The sequence below is a fragment of the Zosterops lateralis genome, assembly GCF_965231275.1.
Source record: "Zosterops lateralis genome assembly, chromosome: 1".
Taxonomy (NCBI): domain Eukaryota; kingdom Metazoa; phylum Chordata; class Aves; order Passeriformes; family Zosteropidae; genus Zosterops; species Zosterops lateralis.
Window position 1 is genome coordinate 58,898,485 of NC_139762.1, and position 17,845 is coordinate 58,916,329.

General features: G+C 41.6%; 1 protein-coding gene across 4 annotated transcripts in view; it reads right to left on the reverse strand.

Moving 5' to 3' along the window:
* Positions 1–1,641: 1,641 nt before the first annotated feature.
* Positions 1,642–17,845, reverse strand: part of NFATC1 (nuclear factor of activated T cells 1) — a gene marked incomplete at its 5' end in the record, with an annotated part of 110,230 nt that continues 94,026 nt past the window's right edge. For all 4 annotated transcript variants that reach the window (XM_083865349.1, XM_083865353.1, XM_083865351.1 and 1 more), the window contains one exon: positions 1,642–4,158. In XM_083865349.1, the coding sequence (XP_083721475.1) occupies positions 4,109–4,158 (50 nt within the window). In that variant the 3' untranslated portion in view covers positions 1,642–4,108. The remainder of the gene's footprint in view (positions 4,159–17,845) is intronic.

The window sequence follows — 17,845 nt, forward strand, 5'->3', positions numbered from 1 at the left end:
AAAAAGCTAGTTTTGGATTCAAGGACAACCTGAAATTAAAGCCAACAGTTTGAGAATCTGTAACTGATCTGCTCAGAACAAATTATTTGGCTACCTGAAGAGAATCAAAACTTTTTTTTTTTTTTTTGGAAAGAAGTGCAAAGAAGAAAAATATTAACTTCTTGAGAAAGAGGAAATTGTATGGGCAAACTAAAACTAAAACAGGCAAGAGCTTGACCTTCATGTTGGGCAAGTGTGTGCAAAGGTGTAGAAGAGAGGACTCGATTTAGTTTGATGAACAATCCAATCACTGCTTATGACAAAAAAATAGGCTCTATGTTTGAAAAAGAGCTACAGAAACTAAAATGATTTTATGCCATTAACCTCAACACTCCTCTGTAATGTACTTGATGAGGGGGATTTTGTTTTATTTTTACTGAGACAAATTCAATGGATTTATAGTGATGAATGCAATAAAATTATACACATGGTGAAGGAAAGCTTAGCTTCAAGGCAGTACAACTCTGTCCAAGAAACTTAACTCCTTGAAATTTGCCATTTTCAGCTGGAAAGGAAAGATCTCAAAGGCATGACTCCAGCAAGGCTATTTAGTCAAACAGCACCAGATGGATGTGTGGGATTCACCTTCTGCTTTGGTTATGAATGAAAGTAGTCAGTTAGGAGTTTGCTGAAGGCTATTTTTGCCTGGAGAAGTCTGGTCAAGATATGGTTAATGTAGCTGTGCTTGGGTCTGCTGTGCTTTGAGTGAAAGATGTGTGGAAATGGGAGGGAAAGGAAGCTCACAGCAGGCCAGGTAACACAATGACTGAAGTACATTGCTTGAGTGAATTCAGTTTGTGACATTTTGCTGTGATACAAACTGTCATGGTCTTCAGAAGAATTTGTGACTGAATTTTCAGTATTTTCCTTTTTCCAGGAACCTCACCAACAATATAGGTCATGCTGTCCATGAGACATAAATATCACTATTTCCACCCTCCAGACTGGGAAGCAGAGAAAGAGTTCTTTGACTACTCTCTGAAGAGCTGGGCCTTATCTGGGTTTTTATGGACTTGGACCATCTGCCTCTCTTTAAATGGCCTGGGGTTGGGTACCAGCCCCAAGGAAGCCAGGTGTGATGGACTGAGCAGGGTGTGACACTTCATACTTACAGGAAGATGAACCCAAGGTAGACCAAGGTCTTTCAAAAAGACTTCAAGGCATATTTGTGTCTCTTTCTCCCTGAGGATTTTTTGAATGGTTTTTAAGTGCTTTTGCAAACTCAGACTACTACTCAGAAATAGTTCCAGGGAGGGCAAAAGAAACTGTTGTCCAATCAATGCACACGGATGCCAAGTACTTTGTTGCATGATTAATAAGATAGCTTGTTTCACCACTTAAAATTCATCCAAAGGGCTCTTTTTAATAGTGAGAATCATCCCTGGTAAAGGTATTTTTGAACACATCTATTTTTGAACATACCTACGCTCCAAGTTCAGAGTGTAGTGGCTTTTTGGTTTTGCTTTGTTTTCAAAAAGTCATGAACCATTTTCCTAAACTGGCAGCAACAACCATACAAGATACAACAACCAGAAACAAGATAGCAATCTCATACAGGAAATATTTCTGCTTTCATTTTTATTTTATGAATACATATACAACAGATGCATAATCCTCCATTATCCAGGCTTAAAAGTAACAGGTTGGGGTGTTGTTGTTTTTTTTTTTTCCAAAATAGCTTAAAGAGGAAAATAAAAATCAGAATGAAGGAGCTGCAACATAGCCAAACCATATATTTGAAAACTTTGCTAAAATTACTGCTGAAATGTGCCTCTCTGTGTGTGTGTTCATTGTCCCACACGGTTAAAGCCTCATCCAAAATATTTAGTATATGAATAAAAAAATGCTTTGGCATAATCAGAGATTCCTCCATGCACAGTTTATTGACATTTCTGAAATAATGAGAGAATAAAATCTGAGGATTATATCATATATCATTTCCTCTTCTTGGGAGCAATGTCTTTAAATGCAGTGGGGAAATGAAGAGGAGTCTGTTGACAAGAGACTTTGCTTCCATACTAAGATGGTTATATTAGCAGGATGCAAGCAGCTTCATATAGAAGAGATGGAGAGATATATGTATATAATGTAAAAATGCTATTTTATATGAGAAAAGAAGATTTTTCAAGATAACATAAAATGAACCACTCTAAGACTAGCTTCCAGCAAAACATTTTGCTTTATTAGTTCTATTTTCTAGCTACAAGTCAAGCTGACATCTGTCAAGCTTTTTAACTTTTCATATGGCAGTCTATAAGAAACGTTTCATGCAACGTCTACAACACTAAATACAGGGTAAATAATTGGGATTAAACAGGTGAGGAGTAACAGACTATTATAAGGACCAGTAACAGCATATTATGTACATAGAGCCATATTATATTCTCATGTCTTCACAGTAATGTGCAAATGTGACAAATATGGCTTTAATTTTTTTTTTCCCTAAAGAAAGTAAGACATAATTATACAGAAGAATGTATTAAAACTTAGTTGGATTTCACCTTTTTGTGAAACCTGTTCAGTCTTCATTGCATCGGGGTTAAGGAGCCACCCCAGTTCGGGGGTGTAGTTTGGGTGTGTTTCCAGGAGGGGGCACAGATTCCTAAGGCACAATATTAATGTTAAACATTTTTAATTTAGTCATGCTATTTTATTTTAGTTTAGTTTTGTTTTTATTTTATTTTATTCTATTTTTTTTTTGGTTATGTGAAGTATTAGGTGGTTGCTAGTTATATACTAAGCGGTTGATTGTAAAAAATACAATGTTGAAGGCTACACTACATGCCTACCTGTAGCTCCAGGAACATTAGCTAATCTGAAAACACACTATACAGCGCCGCATGTGAAACCGAGGTGGGTTTTTGGTAACATCCTTTTCCATACACGTAGCAGAGAGTTATAAGGCTTCTGCGGAATAATAATATTATAACTGAACAAATATTTTACACTCTTCCATAATGGTATTTACAGTTACTATAACTCATATTCTGACATTTGGTAAATAACATGTATCTTGTATGCATCCTTCTTGCCTATCTAAAGTGCTTGCTTAACTGCATGAGGAAAGAAAATGCATACCTGTTTTAGGTGCAACAAACCCTCAAAAGAAGTAGCTGAAATATTTGCTGTGGATTTGAAATGCATTCTCAGAAATTGAAATTATTGCTAAATTCAGTGCCCTTACTAGGCAATCATCTATATTATTTGTCATATATAAATATATGCATATATACTAGTATGTATGTACATGCATACACATTCATCTATCATGTAAGAGATAGATTTCAATTTTTTGTCCATCAACCTTTTTTGTTTTGTGCTATTCAACTCACTTGTGCTATGACAGAAGCCAGATCAAAATCAAAATCTTACCATGCTACTACTACCAATCCTATGATTCATTAGCACGTAATAAAGGCAATATGCAAAAGAAAGCTGAGATGATGATGAATCAGGAGGCTTTTGAAATGCACTGAGAATAAGGCAATAGGCTGTACATTACAGCAGAGGAAAAGCTGAGGAAATTCTGGAATTCATAAGCGTGTCTTACTGGAGTCGGGATTGCTCTCCCTACTCTGCTGAAGAGTCCTATGCTTTTTTACAGTATCACTCTCCAGAATTCAAGCTGTAGAGTTTCTGCACCTACCAACACTTTCAATGGTAGCGAATTCAAAGCTTATCAAAAATGCCCTGATGCCACAACCTGGTAAAATAAGGCACTTCCAGGGCTGTATTCCAGCGGTGCCATGCCAAAAGGATCAGCAACAGGAAGAAGTGCTCAGATTTTGCTGAGTTTCCTAGTTTTGTCCCATGAAATGCGCCATCTTGGAGCATACTCCCTCCTCTGTCTTTTGAGATGATTTTCTTTAAAAAAAGCTGTTTCATCAGTTGAAGTTGAGGAGCTACTTCTTTGTAAGCAAGAGGTAAATCTTCAGTTCCTGACATTCATTAAGGTGGAAGATCAGAGTGGTACCAGGCAACGTCTTCAGTTCATTCGGCATCTCCCGACTCGAGGTGATGTGCCAGCCAAGTCAAAAGTGTGTATTTCATACCAGCCCCACACTGAAAGCTATGAGTGGACATTGGTACTGGAAAGGTCATTCCTTATAATTTCATTTACTGCAAAGAAAGAAGACAAGAAAAGGAGTCGATTAGCATCCTGCTGCTGCAGGCAGTTGTCCTCAGTCCACAACCCCCCAAACTTGCACTTGTTCCTTGACAGCTTCAGTACAGCTCTGAACAGTAAGTGTGACATCATCAGGTAGCTTGGACAGGCTGATCACAGTGCAAAAACAGCAGGATTAACCAAGGTTATTAACATGCTAAATACCATGTAAAACCAGGCATCACAAAAACAGCAGCATCCTGGATCCTTGATTGCATCAAACATACTTAACATTTCAAACTGGTTACACATAAAACATTTCATTTCCTCTAGAACTTCCTCAGAAATGTAAAGCCAGGAGGACCACAGGAGATTGTAGAATAATCTACTTCTTCCATAAAAAGAGCTGCCTGGAAAATATGTTAGCCATTGTAGGTACTGGTGGCAGAAAGCTGACAGTCACTGAACCTGGGTATGTGCAGGTGCAGTGCCTAGATAGAATACAACTTCACATGCTGATTTTTTCCACTGTGGGTTGATATTAGGGAGAAAAAAAAAAAAAAAAGAAGAGAGGAAACTGCTGCATGCTTGTCCATTCCCTGGAGCTGGTAGCATGTTTAAATATATACCATATATATCATGGTGACCAACACATGTGGACATGCACTCTTTGCTTCTATCCACACAAACAGATGAGAGGGACAAACAAGTTTAAAAAACTCCCCTGGCAAACCTCAGGAGAGAATAAACAAAGTCGGCTATCTCTGCATCAGCCAGTCAGACTGCATCTCCACTGATAAAGTATTGTTTTCTTTATTCACGAGTCTTCTTTCTTTCTTTTCCCCCTCCCCTGAAGATCATCAAGCAATACAGTTTCCCACACTCCAATTATGTCCATGTGATTTTTGGCAGATGGACAGGAAATGACTGAACCTGGCAAAGGTCATCGACAGTGGACTACACAACATCCCTTTTATTTCCACTCCACCTCCCTACAGCAACTGCCACCACCTGATTTACACAGAGATAGACAAAATGCCATCAACAGGGCTATCACTGCTTCTGAGTTTCTCTAACATTGCCAGGACTGGGAAACACGTGCCCACGTCATGGAAGCACCATGGAAAAGACTGCATTTTCCTTTCCTTGTGGGCTGCTCTTCACAGTAATCCAGATAACTTCATGTGTTTACTGGAAAAGACCAAGCCTGTGTAAAACCAACTTCCTGAAGCAATTAGTTGGGTACGTTTGGTGTTAGTTTTTATGGCTTTTTTTTTTTTTTTTTCCTGCAGACCTATTGCCCACTTAGTAATTCCAGCACATGAATCAGTCAGGATTTGTGTCACAGGTCCTGGCCATCAAAACCAATTCTACCAATGGATACACACACCATACTTCAGAGAGGAAATATCTGTTGCATTTGTAACTATTAATTTACAGCAGAAAATTAGGAAGTATGGAAATGAGCTGTGAAAAGACAAAGCAGTTCTTCCTCTTGAGAGTGCCACGGAGTTCATCTTTAATATTACCAAACAGCAAAAACAAATTCAAGCAGCAAGCCCTGAACTGAGGCAAAGACTGCTCTGCACCAAAACCCAGCCAGAAGTGCCGTCCCATTTACACGTGGTCAGACTCCAGAGATCTTTAGAAACTGAGTCTGTGCCTTGAGTGCAAACAGCATACTCCTATGGGATGATTCTGCCATGATGCTTTTGTAAAGAACGCTTCTGTGATAAACTTCTCAAGGCACTCTGGGGTCTGCACCAAAACCACACAGCAATACCTTCGTGCTTTATGTGACAATGAAAATAAATCCTCCTACCAGCCAGGCAGCATCATAGTTTTGCTAGCTTTCTCTCAAAGCTTCTGTTAAATCAAATAAAATTAAGATAGTAGTCAGGGCTATCCTCACTCTTTGTACAGTTACTTAGTGCTTAGAAACATTAAATAGTGAGTCTTCACAGTGCTTCTGTAGAGTGTGAACATAAACATCAATGGTATTGCTTGGGGACAGGCAGGTGGAAATGTGAAGGGCCTCCCCATCTCAGTCAGGATTAGCACCAAGGCATCTCAAATCTCTGACTAATGCTGTAGCACTTGCTGAGGTACTCTTGCTTGATTCTTTCAGTACAACTTTCAAAAGCAACAGCCTCAGCCTGCCAGCTCATGCCTTCCCGTATTAAAGCATGTAGCAAAGGTATTTTGGAAGCAACTTGATGACATAAGCCTAAGGTCCATCTCCAAAACCAGCTTAGGAACTCAAGAGGCTGCTCCTTCCAATCACGCCAGGTACCCTCAGCTAATCTTCTGTCACTTGAAGGCTGTAGGACACATGTCTTACTCCAGATATGACACAACTTTTCCTTTCAGCTGGGAGCCCACCTGCCTTGGCTCAGGCCATGAGACCACAGTGCTCATTGAGTCACACTCTCTCCATCTCTCAGCAGACAAATCAGTTTGTCCCCAGACGAAATCACTCATATTTTGTTATTGACTCACAGGAGTTTATTGCTTGTTTTTATTTTATACTGTTTTCTTAAGATAGGTGGGCTTCTTCTGTCTTGATGAGTAAACCTGGTGTCCTCATGCAACAACATGTGGCAGCTGTTCACCAACAGTCACTAGACAATGTCATCATGGATTTGGGAGACAGCTGAATCTCAACCCAAGTGCATCCATTGCCACCGGACATCACAACCAAACAGGGCCAAAACCACCAGAGAGGACACTCAACATCTCTCTCCTCCAGAGTGGTCTGTGGACAGTGTGGCTCACACATAGCTCTCTTTATTTCATTTGTTTCCCCTTTACCCACTGCAGTGTCAAAAATGCCAGAACATTCCCAATAATGCAGTGGAAAAAGCCTGCAGAGAAGGACAAGGGTGCACGCAAAAGGCCCAGGTGGGTGGCAGCACAGCTGATCTTGCAGCACAGACCACTAGCAGAGATGAAAGGGGAAGTGTGATTCGAGCGGGCTTTCCCTCACTGCCTGCCAAGACACCTGAGGCTGCAAGGAAAACCCTCTGGTGGGTGGGAATGGGGGAAAACCAGGAGGCAAGCGTATGTGAAGCAAGCTGGTGATGCTTGCTGGGCTTGGCTAGAAGCATGTTCCCCGCCACTCTCAACTGTCTGGTCCAGCACTCCCATGAGGACTCTCCGCCTTTTTAATTTCTGATTTCCGGAAAATTTGCTTCCTTCTAATACTCCAAAATATGTTAACATTTTTGTCGCATGATAGGAAATGTTTTATTTTGCATCAAATGGAATGTCTTGGTATATTTTGTTTGACCCCAAACTGATTTTTCTTTCATTTGGCAAGAAAACATCAACATTCTCGTTGTAGGCTGACCCAAGATTGTTCTTCCCAACAGCAAATCAAACCTCTGTTACTGAAGTATGGTTCTGATACGCTGAAGCATCCTACGTGTCCATCCACACCAGTGTTACAACTACCAATACTGTCAGTTCTTTGGCAAAGAGAACAAGAACCAGCATATCTCTAGTGGTGCTTTCTCTAGTACACCTTTGCTCTGCTGGAGGACTTCATGAGCCAGAGGTCTGCATCCTTGCTTCTAATGAGCTTTGATGAACTTTCTTCCATTAAGTTTTCTAATAACCTTCTGAACATGTTTTGGCCTTCACAGTTTCCTGTAGCAATGGGTTCTGCAGCATACGGATGTGAGGGTGGAAAAAGTATTTTTTTTTCTGTTTTAAATTTGTTTCTTGTAAATTTAATTCATGTTTCAAGTAAATGAGCTGACTGTTCCAAGTTCACTATCTCCTTTGCCATCTATCCCTCTGGTATCCTCAGAGCTCCACTTGGTCCTGTAGGACCACTGCAGAACTTCCCACAGAGGCAAGATCTGATCATGCAGATAAAGTAATTGGCATTTTTCTCATGCTCCCACATTTGAAACAAAATATTTGTTATATATTTAAGACTGGTTGCAGTCTTGAATGCTCAAGTTTTGACTTATAATCCTGCTACAAGAGCATTGTGCGTGGTCCACAGAACAGCAATATTCAGGCCCAAGTTTCAGTTTCATTCCTAAAGCAAATACTTTGATTCCCCAGCTGCTTGGATACACATCCATTCATGTCTGCAGTACCATTCCAGGAGTAGCTGGGTTTTGAATAAGCACAACATTCTTCAAAGAAAGGTTGCAATTGCTTTACACTCATTTTTAAAACAACATAATCTGAGTACTAACAAAGAGCCGTTTTATAACCAGGACAGATGAGATCCAAATGATTACCCCAGCTTGTTGGAGGCCCTACATAGAGCTTAGGAGCAGATCTGGGATAGCATGCAAAATGTTTAATCTTCAATGCCTAGAGTAGCACAGCACTTCCCTTAAAGCACCAGGTTGATCCCTATCAGACCAAACAGCTGAGTACTATGATTTACAGCACCTTTGTCATCAGATTTTTTTCATTGTTTTTCTGCTAGCTTTGGTAGGGGGAGGCCACTGTCGCTTTCATAGCTAACACCTACAGTTCCCCACAATGCCTTCTCTCAACTGGTATTTTCCATTGTCATGTTCAGCTTTTCCACTGACAGATAAGTCAAAAAATAATAATGCTGAGAAACGCAGGTAACACGTGACCTCTCTACCTGTCAAGGCTTTTGAAAGAGGAACCTTTCCTTTGCTAAACAGCAGATGCCACAGTAGCAGGATGTGGTGAGCTGTTACCCCACATTTTAGTTTAATAAGGAGTTTTTTCCTCTTGTATTTAATTTTGCTTTTAAATGCCCTTGCAATGGAAATTTCTGCTTTACTAATTAGCAAAATCAGTGTCTTACCGATGAACCAGTTTGGGTTCCTGCATGGAACAGGACAACCAGATATATCTGTACAAATGTGGGTTCCATATATAGATGTGAACTTCATAGGAAATGTAATATTTTTAACATTTCGTGGCTGTACATGGATTCCATCAAACGGCAAGGCTTTAAACTTCTGCAGATTTCTGCTTTCCTTGCATCCCACTACTAATATGGATAACAATGTGGCCTCCTGTTTTAATAAAATTCCTGTTCTTCTGAGACAAAGTTCTGCCTTTCAGCTCAGACACAAGTCCCCCTCAGTGCAAAGAAGTTACAAGGTCAGTGGTGCAGAAAGTGGGGCATGGGCACATGCACAGGGTTTTCCCAACTAGGGAGCTTTTTGGGGATACAAATAAGAGAGTTTGGAAGACTTCATACTCCTAAAGGTGGATGTACCCTAAGAGTCTGAAAAAATGAGAAGTGAACTGAGAGCCATGGTCAAACTCACAATTATAAGGAGCTGAGTCTACAGTTTTGTGGGTGAATAGTATCAGTTTGAAAACATATCCCATCCCTTTTCACTTTGCAAGCAGTAACATTAAGTCTCCAGTTTCTGGCTGGGTGAAGTTGCTGTCTTGTCACACATGTGGAAGTCAAAGACCATTGTTCGCATGACTTCAATCCATGTCAGCAGGAGCCCAGAAAGGCTTGCACAAGAAGACTGAGTAGCAGAAATCTAGGTTGTATTTACTGTTGTGCCCCTTCATGATCTACTCTTCTCTTCCACAAGTGAGCTCTGTGGCTTTTCATTCCACTTTTTTTTTAATAGACAGAGAGGTGCGATAGGAGTTTAGGCAAAAGGACACTCAGAGGATTTGCACTGAGCTGACACCTTGTGATTCACATGCCCCTGTTGCCCTGTAAATATCAATAGCATCAATTCAGCTCCTTCAGGATAGATTTTGGTCTCCTTATCAATGAAAGTGCCACATGGCATGTCCCAAGACATCCAGGCATGTAGAGTCACATGGCATTTCTATCCACAGCTGACTAACCAACCTTTGCTCATTTCTTCATGTCCACCTGTGTCTGCTGGGGACCACTGCCTCTAACATGGAGCAGAACTGAACACAAGAGGTTGAGATGCTGTAACGCTCTCTTGATGAAAACGAACAAAAGCATCCTGCTCTGACTAGTTCACATGGCATGGAAAATACAAATAATACCAGCTGCACCTTTCAAGCTATGTGTGTGGAAAACCTGCAGTAAATCACACTCCGATTCTGCCATGTCCGGATAACGCTTCATCTTTCAGATGGGTGTAACTGCCCAAGCAGTTCGATGCCATGACTGGAGACCTCATTTGGACGGTGTTTGACACTGGTCAGACTGCACAGCTTCTGTGTCACAGCCTCCAGAAGGTCTGTGGAAGGTCTGAGCAACCTCCAGAAACAAGTAGCAGTCCTGAAAGCAAAACTGGTTTGGGTTGGCTCATTGTTTTTGTCTCCTGGTAGAACTCACTAGCTCAGGTCAAGCCTTACATGGGTACAATTACAGTGAGACCCAGCTCAGGGATCTCTCCATACAGCTCATTGCACAGCATGGATGTACCCACAAGTGTTCTGAATTTCTGCTGTCACTATTCAGCACACAAAGAGAGCTGGGGACACATAGCTCTTGAGTGACTACGTGAGTTTGACGCTGACACCACACTACCTGTAGTAATGCTTTGTAGTATGACGTTCACTTTGCTGCCTGTAATTATTGCCCTCGGATTTTTTCCACCAGCAGTGATACCATATCTTGCTCCATCATGCTTCTGCCCTTCTTTTAGATGAAATGCCACATATTAGAATCACTGAAGAGGAATTCAAAGTTGCAAATGAATGCAGAGGAAGCCGAAATGCAGGAGGGAAGTTTTTTTTTTTCTTATCTCCATGTAGAGATTTTATTTTAAGAGAAAAACGGCTAAATATAGATGTATATAGAGTGACTAAAAAGATTAGGCTCCTAGTGTAAACCATCCCATGACTAAAATTCTACAGTTTTTTATCAGAGTACTTACTTCCTCACTATTAATAAGCATCATTACTTTTTGACATATGAAAGCTGCAACAAACAACATAGAATTGTTACTCAAATCACAGAAAAAAATAGGCTTTTCTTACAGAAACTCTTTTCTCAAAGCTAGTAAGTATTGTTCTATGAGTGAGGCAAAACATCAGAAAACAGTGATATAAACTCCTGAGGTGCCAGACTGTAATGCAAAACTATAGATCACATGAAAGCTTACTGAATTAAAAACCAAACAAAACAAGTCTTGTGAACCAGTGGAAAATATACTTCACACGTTCCACAAAGAAGTCAGATCTTGTATTACCTCAGGTGTCCTGGATGTGTTTAAACCTTAAACTTATTTTTATCTGTTTAATCATAATAAGCCACTACCACAGGGCATGCTATTTTTGGAGACAGCGAATAGGACAGTGGAGCAAGTGAGTGACAGCAAGTAGCAGGTTTTAATAAAACATGATCCTCCCATAAGAACGTCAGCTTGGCACGATGGAAGGCATTGTTGTGCATGACAGCCATTACCACGGAGTCATTTTCCTACCTGCTCTACCCTCTGCCTTATTTAGTTTAACAACTCCAAGTCTCCCAGGGCAGCTGTGCTGTGGAGGGCTAATGGGAAAGGTTCCTTGTAGTGTGATGACAGCACTGTGCAGCAGCAATTTAACTGGGCTCTTGAACAGGTGCCCAGACTAAATGAGTCCCATCCTATCGCACCAAAATTTCTGGGTTTCAATTTTTTTCATCCCTTCCTTATGCAGCCCTGGAAACGCCCTGAGTCTCTTGCTCTGCAAACGCTTAGGACTGAATTCCCCGGCTGCTGGAAATTAGTGCAGGAATCAGCAGAGCTGCAGTGATTTCCAACACACTGGAGTCTAAACTTCAGCTTGTGTTTACTCTTAGTCTGAGGATGGCTGCACTCAATCTGATTTGCCCTTTTTACCAAAGAATCAGAGACTCGAGAGGAATTTCAGGTAGCCCTCACTGAGGCCAACCTTGCCTGGGCAGACAGGGATTTGGGCTGTGCAGAGGCTGCAGGATCTGCCCCAGTATGATGCAAGCCTCATCTGACACACACATACACACATGTGTGAGGGTAAGGCTGGGCAACGAACAAATAAACCACAGTTTAACCAAAATGATGTGTTTACGTTCCTAAGAGCATCTGTAAGGGAAACAAAACAGACATATTTTACGTTTTACACAAAATTTCCCCACGACAGACAAACTACACAAACGTTACCTAAGGCAGCCAAAACCTGAGGTCAGTGCTGCTGGAAGCTTTGTGGGTACCAGACCAGAAGGAGTAAGGAAGACCACACACCCCTTTGCCACAGACAACAGGAATTTGCCCCTCTCACGAGCAATACAATTTGATCCCGGTGAAGAGTAATGCAAATGGATCCCAGTGAAGAGTTCTCCTTTTCAATCTAGTATCCAACAGTGAAACAGTGTTGTCAGACCCCGGCACTCAGAACTCATGCCCTGAAGTGTGATGAGACTAGATTCAAAATCGAAACAAATTTTAAGCAAGTCTGCATTTGACTATTTTTCTACCCTCCAGATGTCCCTGGCAGTGTTAAATCCTGAATGTAACTAAAAAGAAACTTCCTTTTTTTGTCTTTTTACTCTCATATTCCTGATCCCATCTCTCATGGTTTGCTGTACCTCACAACTAGCTGTCAACTGAAGCATGAATAACACTTGAGACACGAGGCTCTCAAAGTATCCTATGGTTAGAAAAGCGAGGTTAAAGCCCACCTGATGGCTCCAAGGGCTGGCTGCTTCCAAGGTTCACCAGCAGTGAATGGGAGAGGGGGAGTGGGACTGGACTGTGTCACAAAGCTCTGAGCCCGATGCTGAAGGCTACTGCTTGGAGACTTCATGCCCTGCCAAAGGAGCACCCCATGTGCTGAACACTGGTGATTTTTCTGGGCAGCTGACACCAACCTTTAAGACCTCACATGACCATCTGTACCAGGCCAGACCTTTCTATATAACGCAAGAAAGCGCTTTTCTCCACATGCTGGAAAAGTGACAAATTAGCTTTAGAAAAAAGTAATTCTGGGGGTACAGGAAGGAAAAGGGGAGAAAGAGAAGAAGGTCCATAGTCTCTATGGCTTACTGATTTCAGAGTTTAAAAAAAAGCCAAATAAGACTGAATTTCTCTACACAATTATTATACAATTATTAATCTTTTTAGAAGCTTTTCCAACATTGCACGTAATGAGCAATTCATCAAAGCATATTAGGTGCCACAGAAGTTGCATTCAATATAAAGGGGTCATTAAGTTTCTTGTAATTGCACATTACTGAAGCTTTCGTTAGTTCTAAATCAAATCAATGGGATGTGCATGTATGCTCTTTAATTGACTTTATGTAATAATGGTGTGGCCCATAGTGATCCTCTGGAATCCTCCAAAATGAGCCGCCTTGCACTGCTGTTCATAAAAAAACAGCTTGTGTGCAGCCGGGCATATCAAATAAAGCAAAGAAACAATAAATGGAGGAAAGAAGGAAGCACCTTAGGTCACACAGCAAATACTGCTGTGTGCTCTTTTCTTTCCATGGGTAGAGAACAGCCAAGAGACTTTACTCTTCCACTCAACCAGCCTCAAAGTCTGATGGACTTGAGCAGGAGTAACATGGTCTCAAGAATAGAAGTGTCCTGGAGATAGGTTAAAATAGGGAAATAGGGTCTATATGATCTGTTTCTGAGCAAGTAGTGTTTGGTTGTCTTTTTTTTTTTTTTTTTTTTTTTTTTTTTTTTTTTTTTTTTTTCTTTAATAGACCCAACTTGCCTTATTATCATCACCCTACCAACACCTCTTTCCCTCCTAGCCATTTTCATCAGTGAAGTGCATTCCAAACAGGAAAGAACAGTGCCATTATTCACATCGCCCAGCAAAGAGGACATCTAGGCAGGGACAACAGGAAGGTGCCACTATGTAGACCATACACAATGTGCCCATGGCACAGTGGGTGGGCACTTCTGGGACACATCTGTGCCTTGCCTGTGTGAAGGCTGAGCCTTGTTTGGTAACCTCTAATTCTCAGGGGTTTTGCTCAGTTAGATAAAATGATAACCATGAAGTGATTCAGTGAGTGGCCACATGCAGCTGAATGGAAGAGAAAGGCTGGGTGGGGCTAATAAAATTTTTATGTGCTTGATAAGGGAAAAGAAATCCACCTATGAGCCTGCTGGGGATTGGGCTGGGAAAGGTCATGCTAGCTGGGGGAAATCCTTAGGTGATGGAACACAGCTGCTAATCTTCAGCAGTGGGGGCAAGAACTGGGAATCTGAAGTGGTGGCTGCAAACAAACGGGAAAAAAATGGATGCAATAAAAAGCTGTCATGCAATAAACTTGCTTTTGGCATGATGACCTAGTCACCACCATTTTTTGAGCTGTAAGTAATGCCACGGCATTTCATTTCACCCATGGCAACATCTGTTACTGGAGAACAGTGCAGTTCTAAGAGGAGTGCATGTCTTCTTTGTCAGGGCTTCTTGGACAGGAGCACTGGCAGTGCTCAAGGACACTCTGGCAGTGGCTTTGTACCACCTTAACTAGGGACAGACCTTTTCATAACAAAACCCCCATCCATTTTGGCTGGGAAGCTTTGATCCAAAGGCTGATTTAAGTGGACTCACACTGGAGACATACCAGTGCAGCTTGGGCCATGATATGGAAACCCCAGGGGCGTTAGTGGATGCTGTTCCCTGTGTAGAGACGTGACAGTGAAAACCACTGCATTCAGACTGTTCCTGGATTCCAGTACTCCTTGGATGCTAAAACCACCTACAGCAAGCATCTCAGATTATAGCAGCTGGAAGAATACTCTTATTTGTACGTGGTCCCAATGTGACAGAGCTGCAAACACGACAAAAATGTCTTTTCCTCTTTTCTCCTCTCCCACATGCTGTGCCTAGCTGCAAAATGGCTCAAGCTCTGGCTGGACTGACAGAGCAATGTCAACAGTAAAATCACCACATGCAGTTGCAAGAATTCAGTAAGAATCACAGCTGGGCTCCCAGGGAAGACAAAACCTTCCTCCTTGCAGCTCAGTGCTTGACACAAGAACCTTGCTGATGCTCAGTGCTCCCCACTAGAGCGGAAATTTATTCTGCCCCAAGAATGAAGCACTGTAAACCTGCAGCCAGCACTAGAGAACTAGGAAAAAGGCACTTGAGAGCAGGTGCACAACACTCATCTTTCAAACATACTTAAGGACCTGAAATTTTATTCAAAATGTTTGCATTAAACTTTCCAAACAACCACTGGCAATGTGCAACAGGGTTCTTTTCTGCCTCTTTTTGAGTACCCGGAGTTCAAAACCCTTGCTCCTCAATAGCTGAGAAATGACAGGGTGCTTCCATGGCCCAGGCTGTGATCTTGCAGCACATCCAAACTCCAGCAGGAGTTGGCCTGCACTTTTGAGAGGTGCTCCAGGCAACAAAATGAGTGGAAGAACTTTAGCAGTAATTCAAGAGGAGCTTTAAAAATTTAATAATGCTTCAATGAAGAAAACTGGTTGCTTTCATGAGATTCAGTCAGGTCAAACCAGTTAATTCAGAGCAGGAGGTAAATGCATGGAGGCTAACACAGCAGCTTTGGAAAATCCACATAACTACACATTGCTTGAAGGAGCAGGCAGGAAGGAGCCCACTCCCTGGGGGGCTCAGCAAATACAGGCAAACCACAGGACCTTGCTGTGGGCATGCAGAGGTGAAAGAGAAATCTGTCTCTCTCTTCAGAAGCATCCCTGCAACAAGAGCAGCCCAGCAAGGGTCAGCTCTTGCTGAACACCCTGTGAACCAAATGCTTTTCAGTCTGGAGCTTTGGGGACATCAAGGACATTCTACTGATGAGATAAAAGAAAAAAGTGCAACAAAGGCTTTGATGAAAGGCTGCGCAAATTGATTGTTGTTTGCTCCACACAACAGCCCTTCTGGTGCACCACACCTTTTATAAAACATAGTTCCATGAAACAAATTATTATCTCCAGAAGCTTCCGTCTACACACATTTCTGAAATACTTTCATTCCAAACTGTTTTGAGAGGAAACATTAAAAAAGAATGGAAATCTGGCAATTAATCAGATGGAAACCTTTGATTCCATTTTACAGAATAGGAAAAAAAGAGGAGAGAATTATAAAAAGAATACCCAACATTAACTGCTAAGTAGGGAAATGAAAGATAAGCAGAGGCCAGGGACTGGGAGCACTGGTGTGCTGCATGCGTTTACCTGCACTTGGATGTGGTTATAAAGGGTGGGTCAGATCTGTGTTTGCTGTTCTTGTTCAAATCCACATAAACACCTAGTTAGAAACTGAGTTTTGACAGATGAAAATTCTATTTCCTTAAAAACTCACAAAATAAAAACCTTTAAAAATTTTTTTCAAAGCATGGACGAAAGGCTCTCCTGGTCAAGACACAGAGCAAATATTTACAGGTGCTGGGGAGACACCATTTCCTCCCTTTAGGCTTCAACCTGGTGTCTGCCACATGATTTTATCCATTCAATGATTTTTTTTTTTCCAGACATCTGCCAAGAGGAAATAACTTCGCTGTATTGGGAGTCTGGGAATCCTAGAAAACAATCTTAAATCCATAAAATAATTGAAGTGCAGTTTTACTGAGCTGTTCAGTTCGATTCTGATTTTTACTACAATGTCAACAAGAGTTTAATTTGTTTTAAAGTTTAGGTTCTTAAATCTGAGTGATATACGGTAGTTTACAGCTTTCTGGCAACAGCTACTGTGGAAAAAAAAATGGAAAGTGCATATAAAGGCGGTTCTAACTTTGACATTGTGAAAGCAGGGAGCAGTGCCAAGAGCAGCAAACAGCATGGCTTTCCCAATCCTGGCTGGCTTTAGGGACTGCTTGCTATTGACATCAGTCGCTATGGGGAAACATTTCCCTGCTCTAACAAATCTCATCTGGAGCCTATAATTAAAAAAGAAATGTCTCAAAGTGTAATTTCTTTCCCTAAAACATTTACAGATGTTAACTAGATTGCTAATAGTGTGAAATGTCTGTGGGTGGACATCTTCCTCCTTATCTGCTGTGTCAAAGGGGACATTTTATTTATTAAAATCAGTCCTAAAGGTAACAATCTTTCTGCATGCATCTTTGTGTACGGGGGTGGCGGTGTCTTCTTCTCTAAACTGCTTGCTGAATGAACGATTTGGAGGTGTTTTTCTTTAGAGTTTTTTTTTCTTTTCTTTCCGAAGTCATCTCCGAAGTCAGCCTGATTTAACAGGCACAGGGAGTGACTAAAAATGTCTTTGCTGAGCAGATTAACAAGTATCTTGTCTGAGCTGTAAAATTATAATAAAAATAATAGTGACTGTAATAATAATAATAATAATGATAATGATAATAATAATAATAATAATAGAAGCAGTTATGTAAATTTCCTGCTCCAGTGACTTTCCAGCAGTGTCTTTAGCTGGCACCCTGTGGTAAGCACTGCTAAAAGTGTTTCCAGGAGTCACTGGACGGCCAGGGAAGCTGATCTGCTTCAGGTGCACACGGGACATGTGAGGGGAAACCATGAAAAAGGGATGAGAAACATGTCTCTGGGGAGGTAAGAAGAGGTGTTTTTGGCTGTTGGAGAGGGTGGCAGCCCCAGCTCTGCCATGGAATGCCGCTCCCAGCCGAGCACTCCCCATTCCACAGGGCCACATGGGGCATCTCGTTGGTACCCCACAGGAGAGGATGGCTGAAACTCTCGTTCCTAACACGCGCAGCCCAGACGCAGTTGTCTGCTTGGGCCTCTCCCTCCACCACCTTCCCCCACCTCTCGCTTTTCATTTTCTTTTTTCAACCAGCTTTGATTGGAGCCAGAGCCTGGGGTA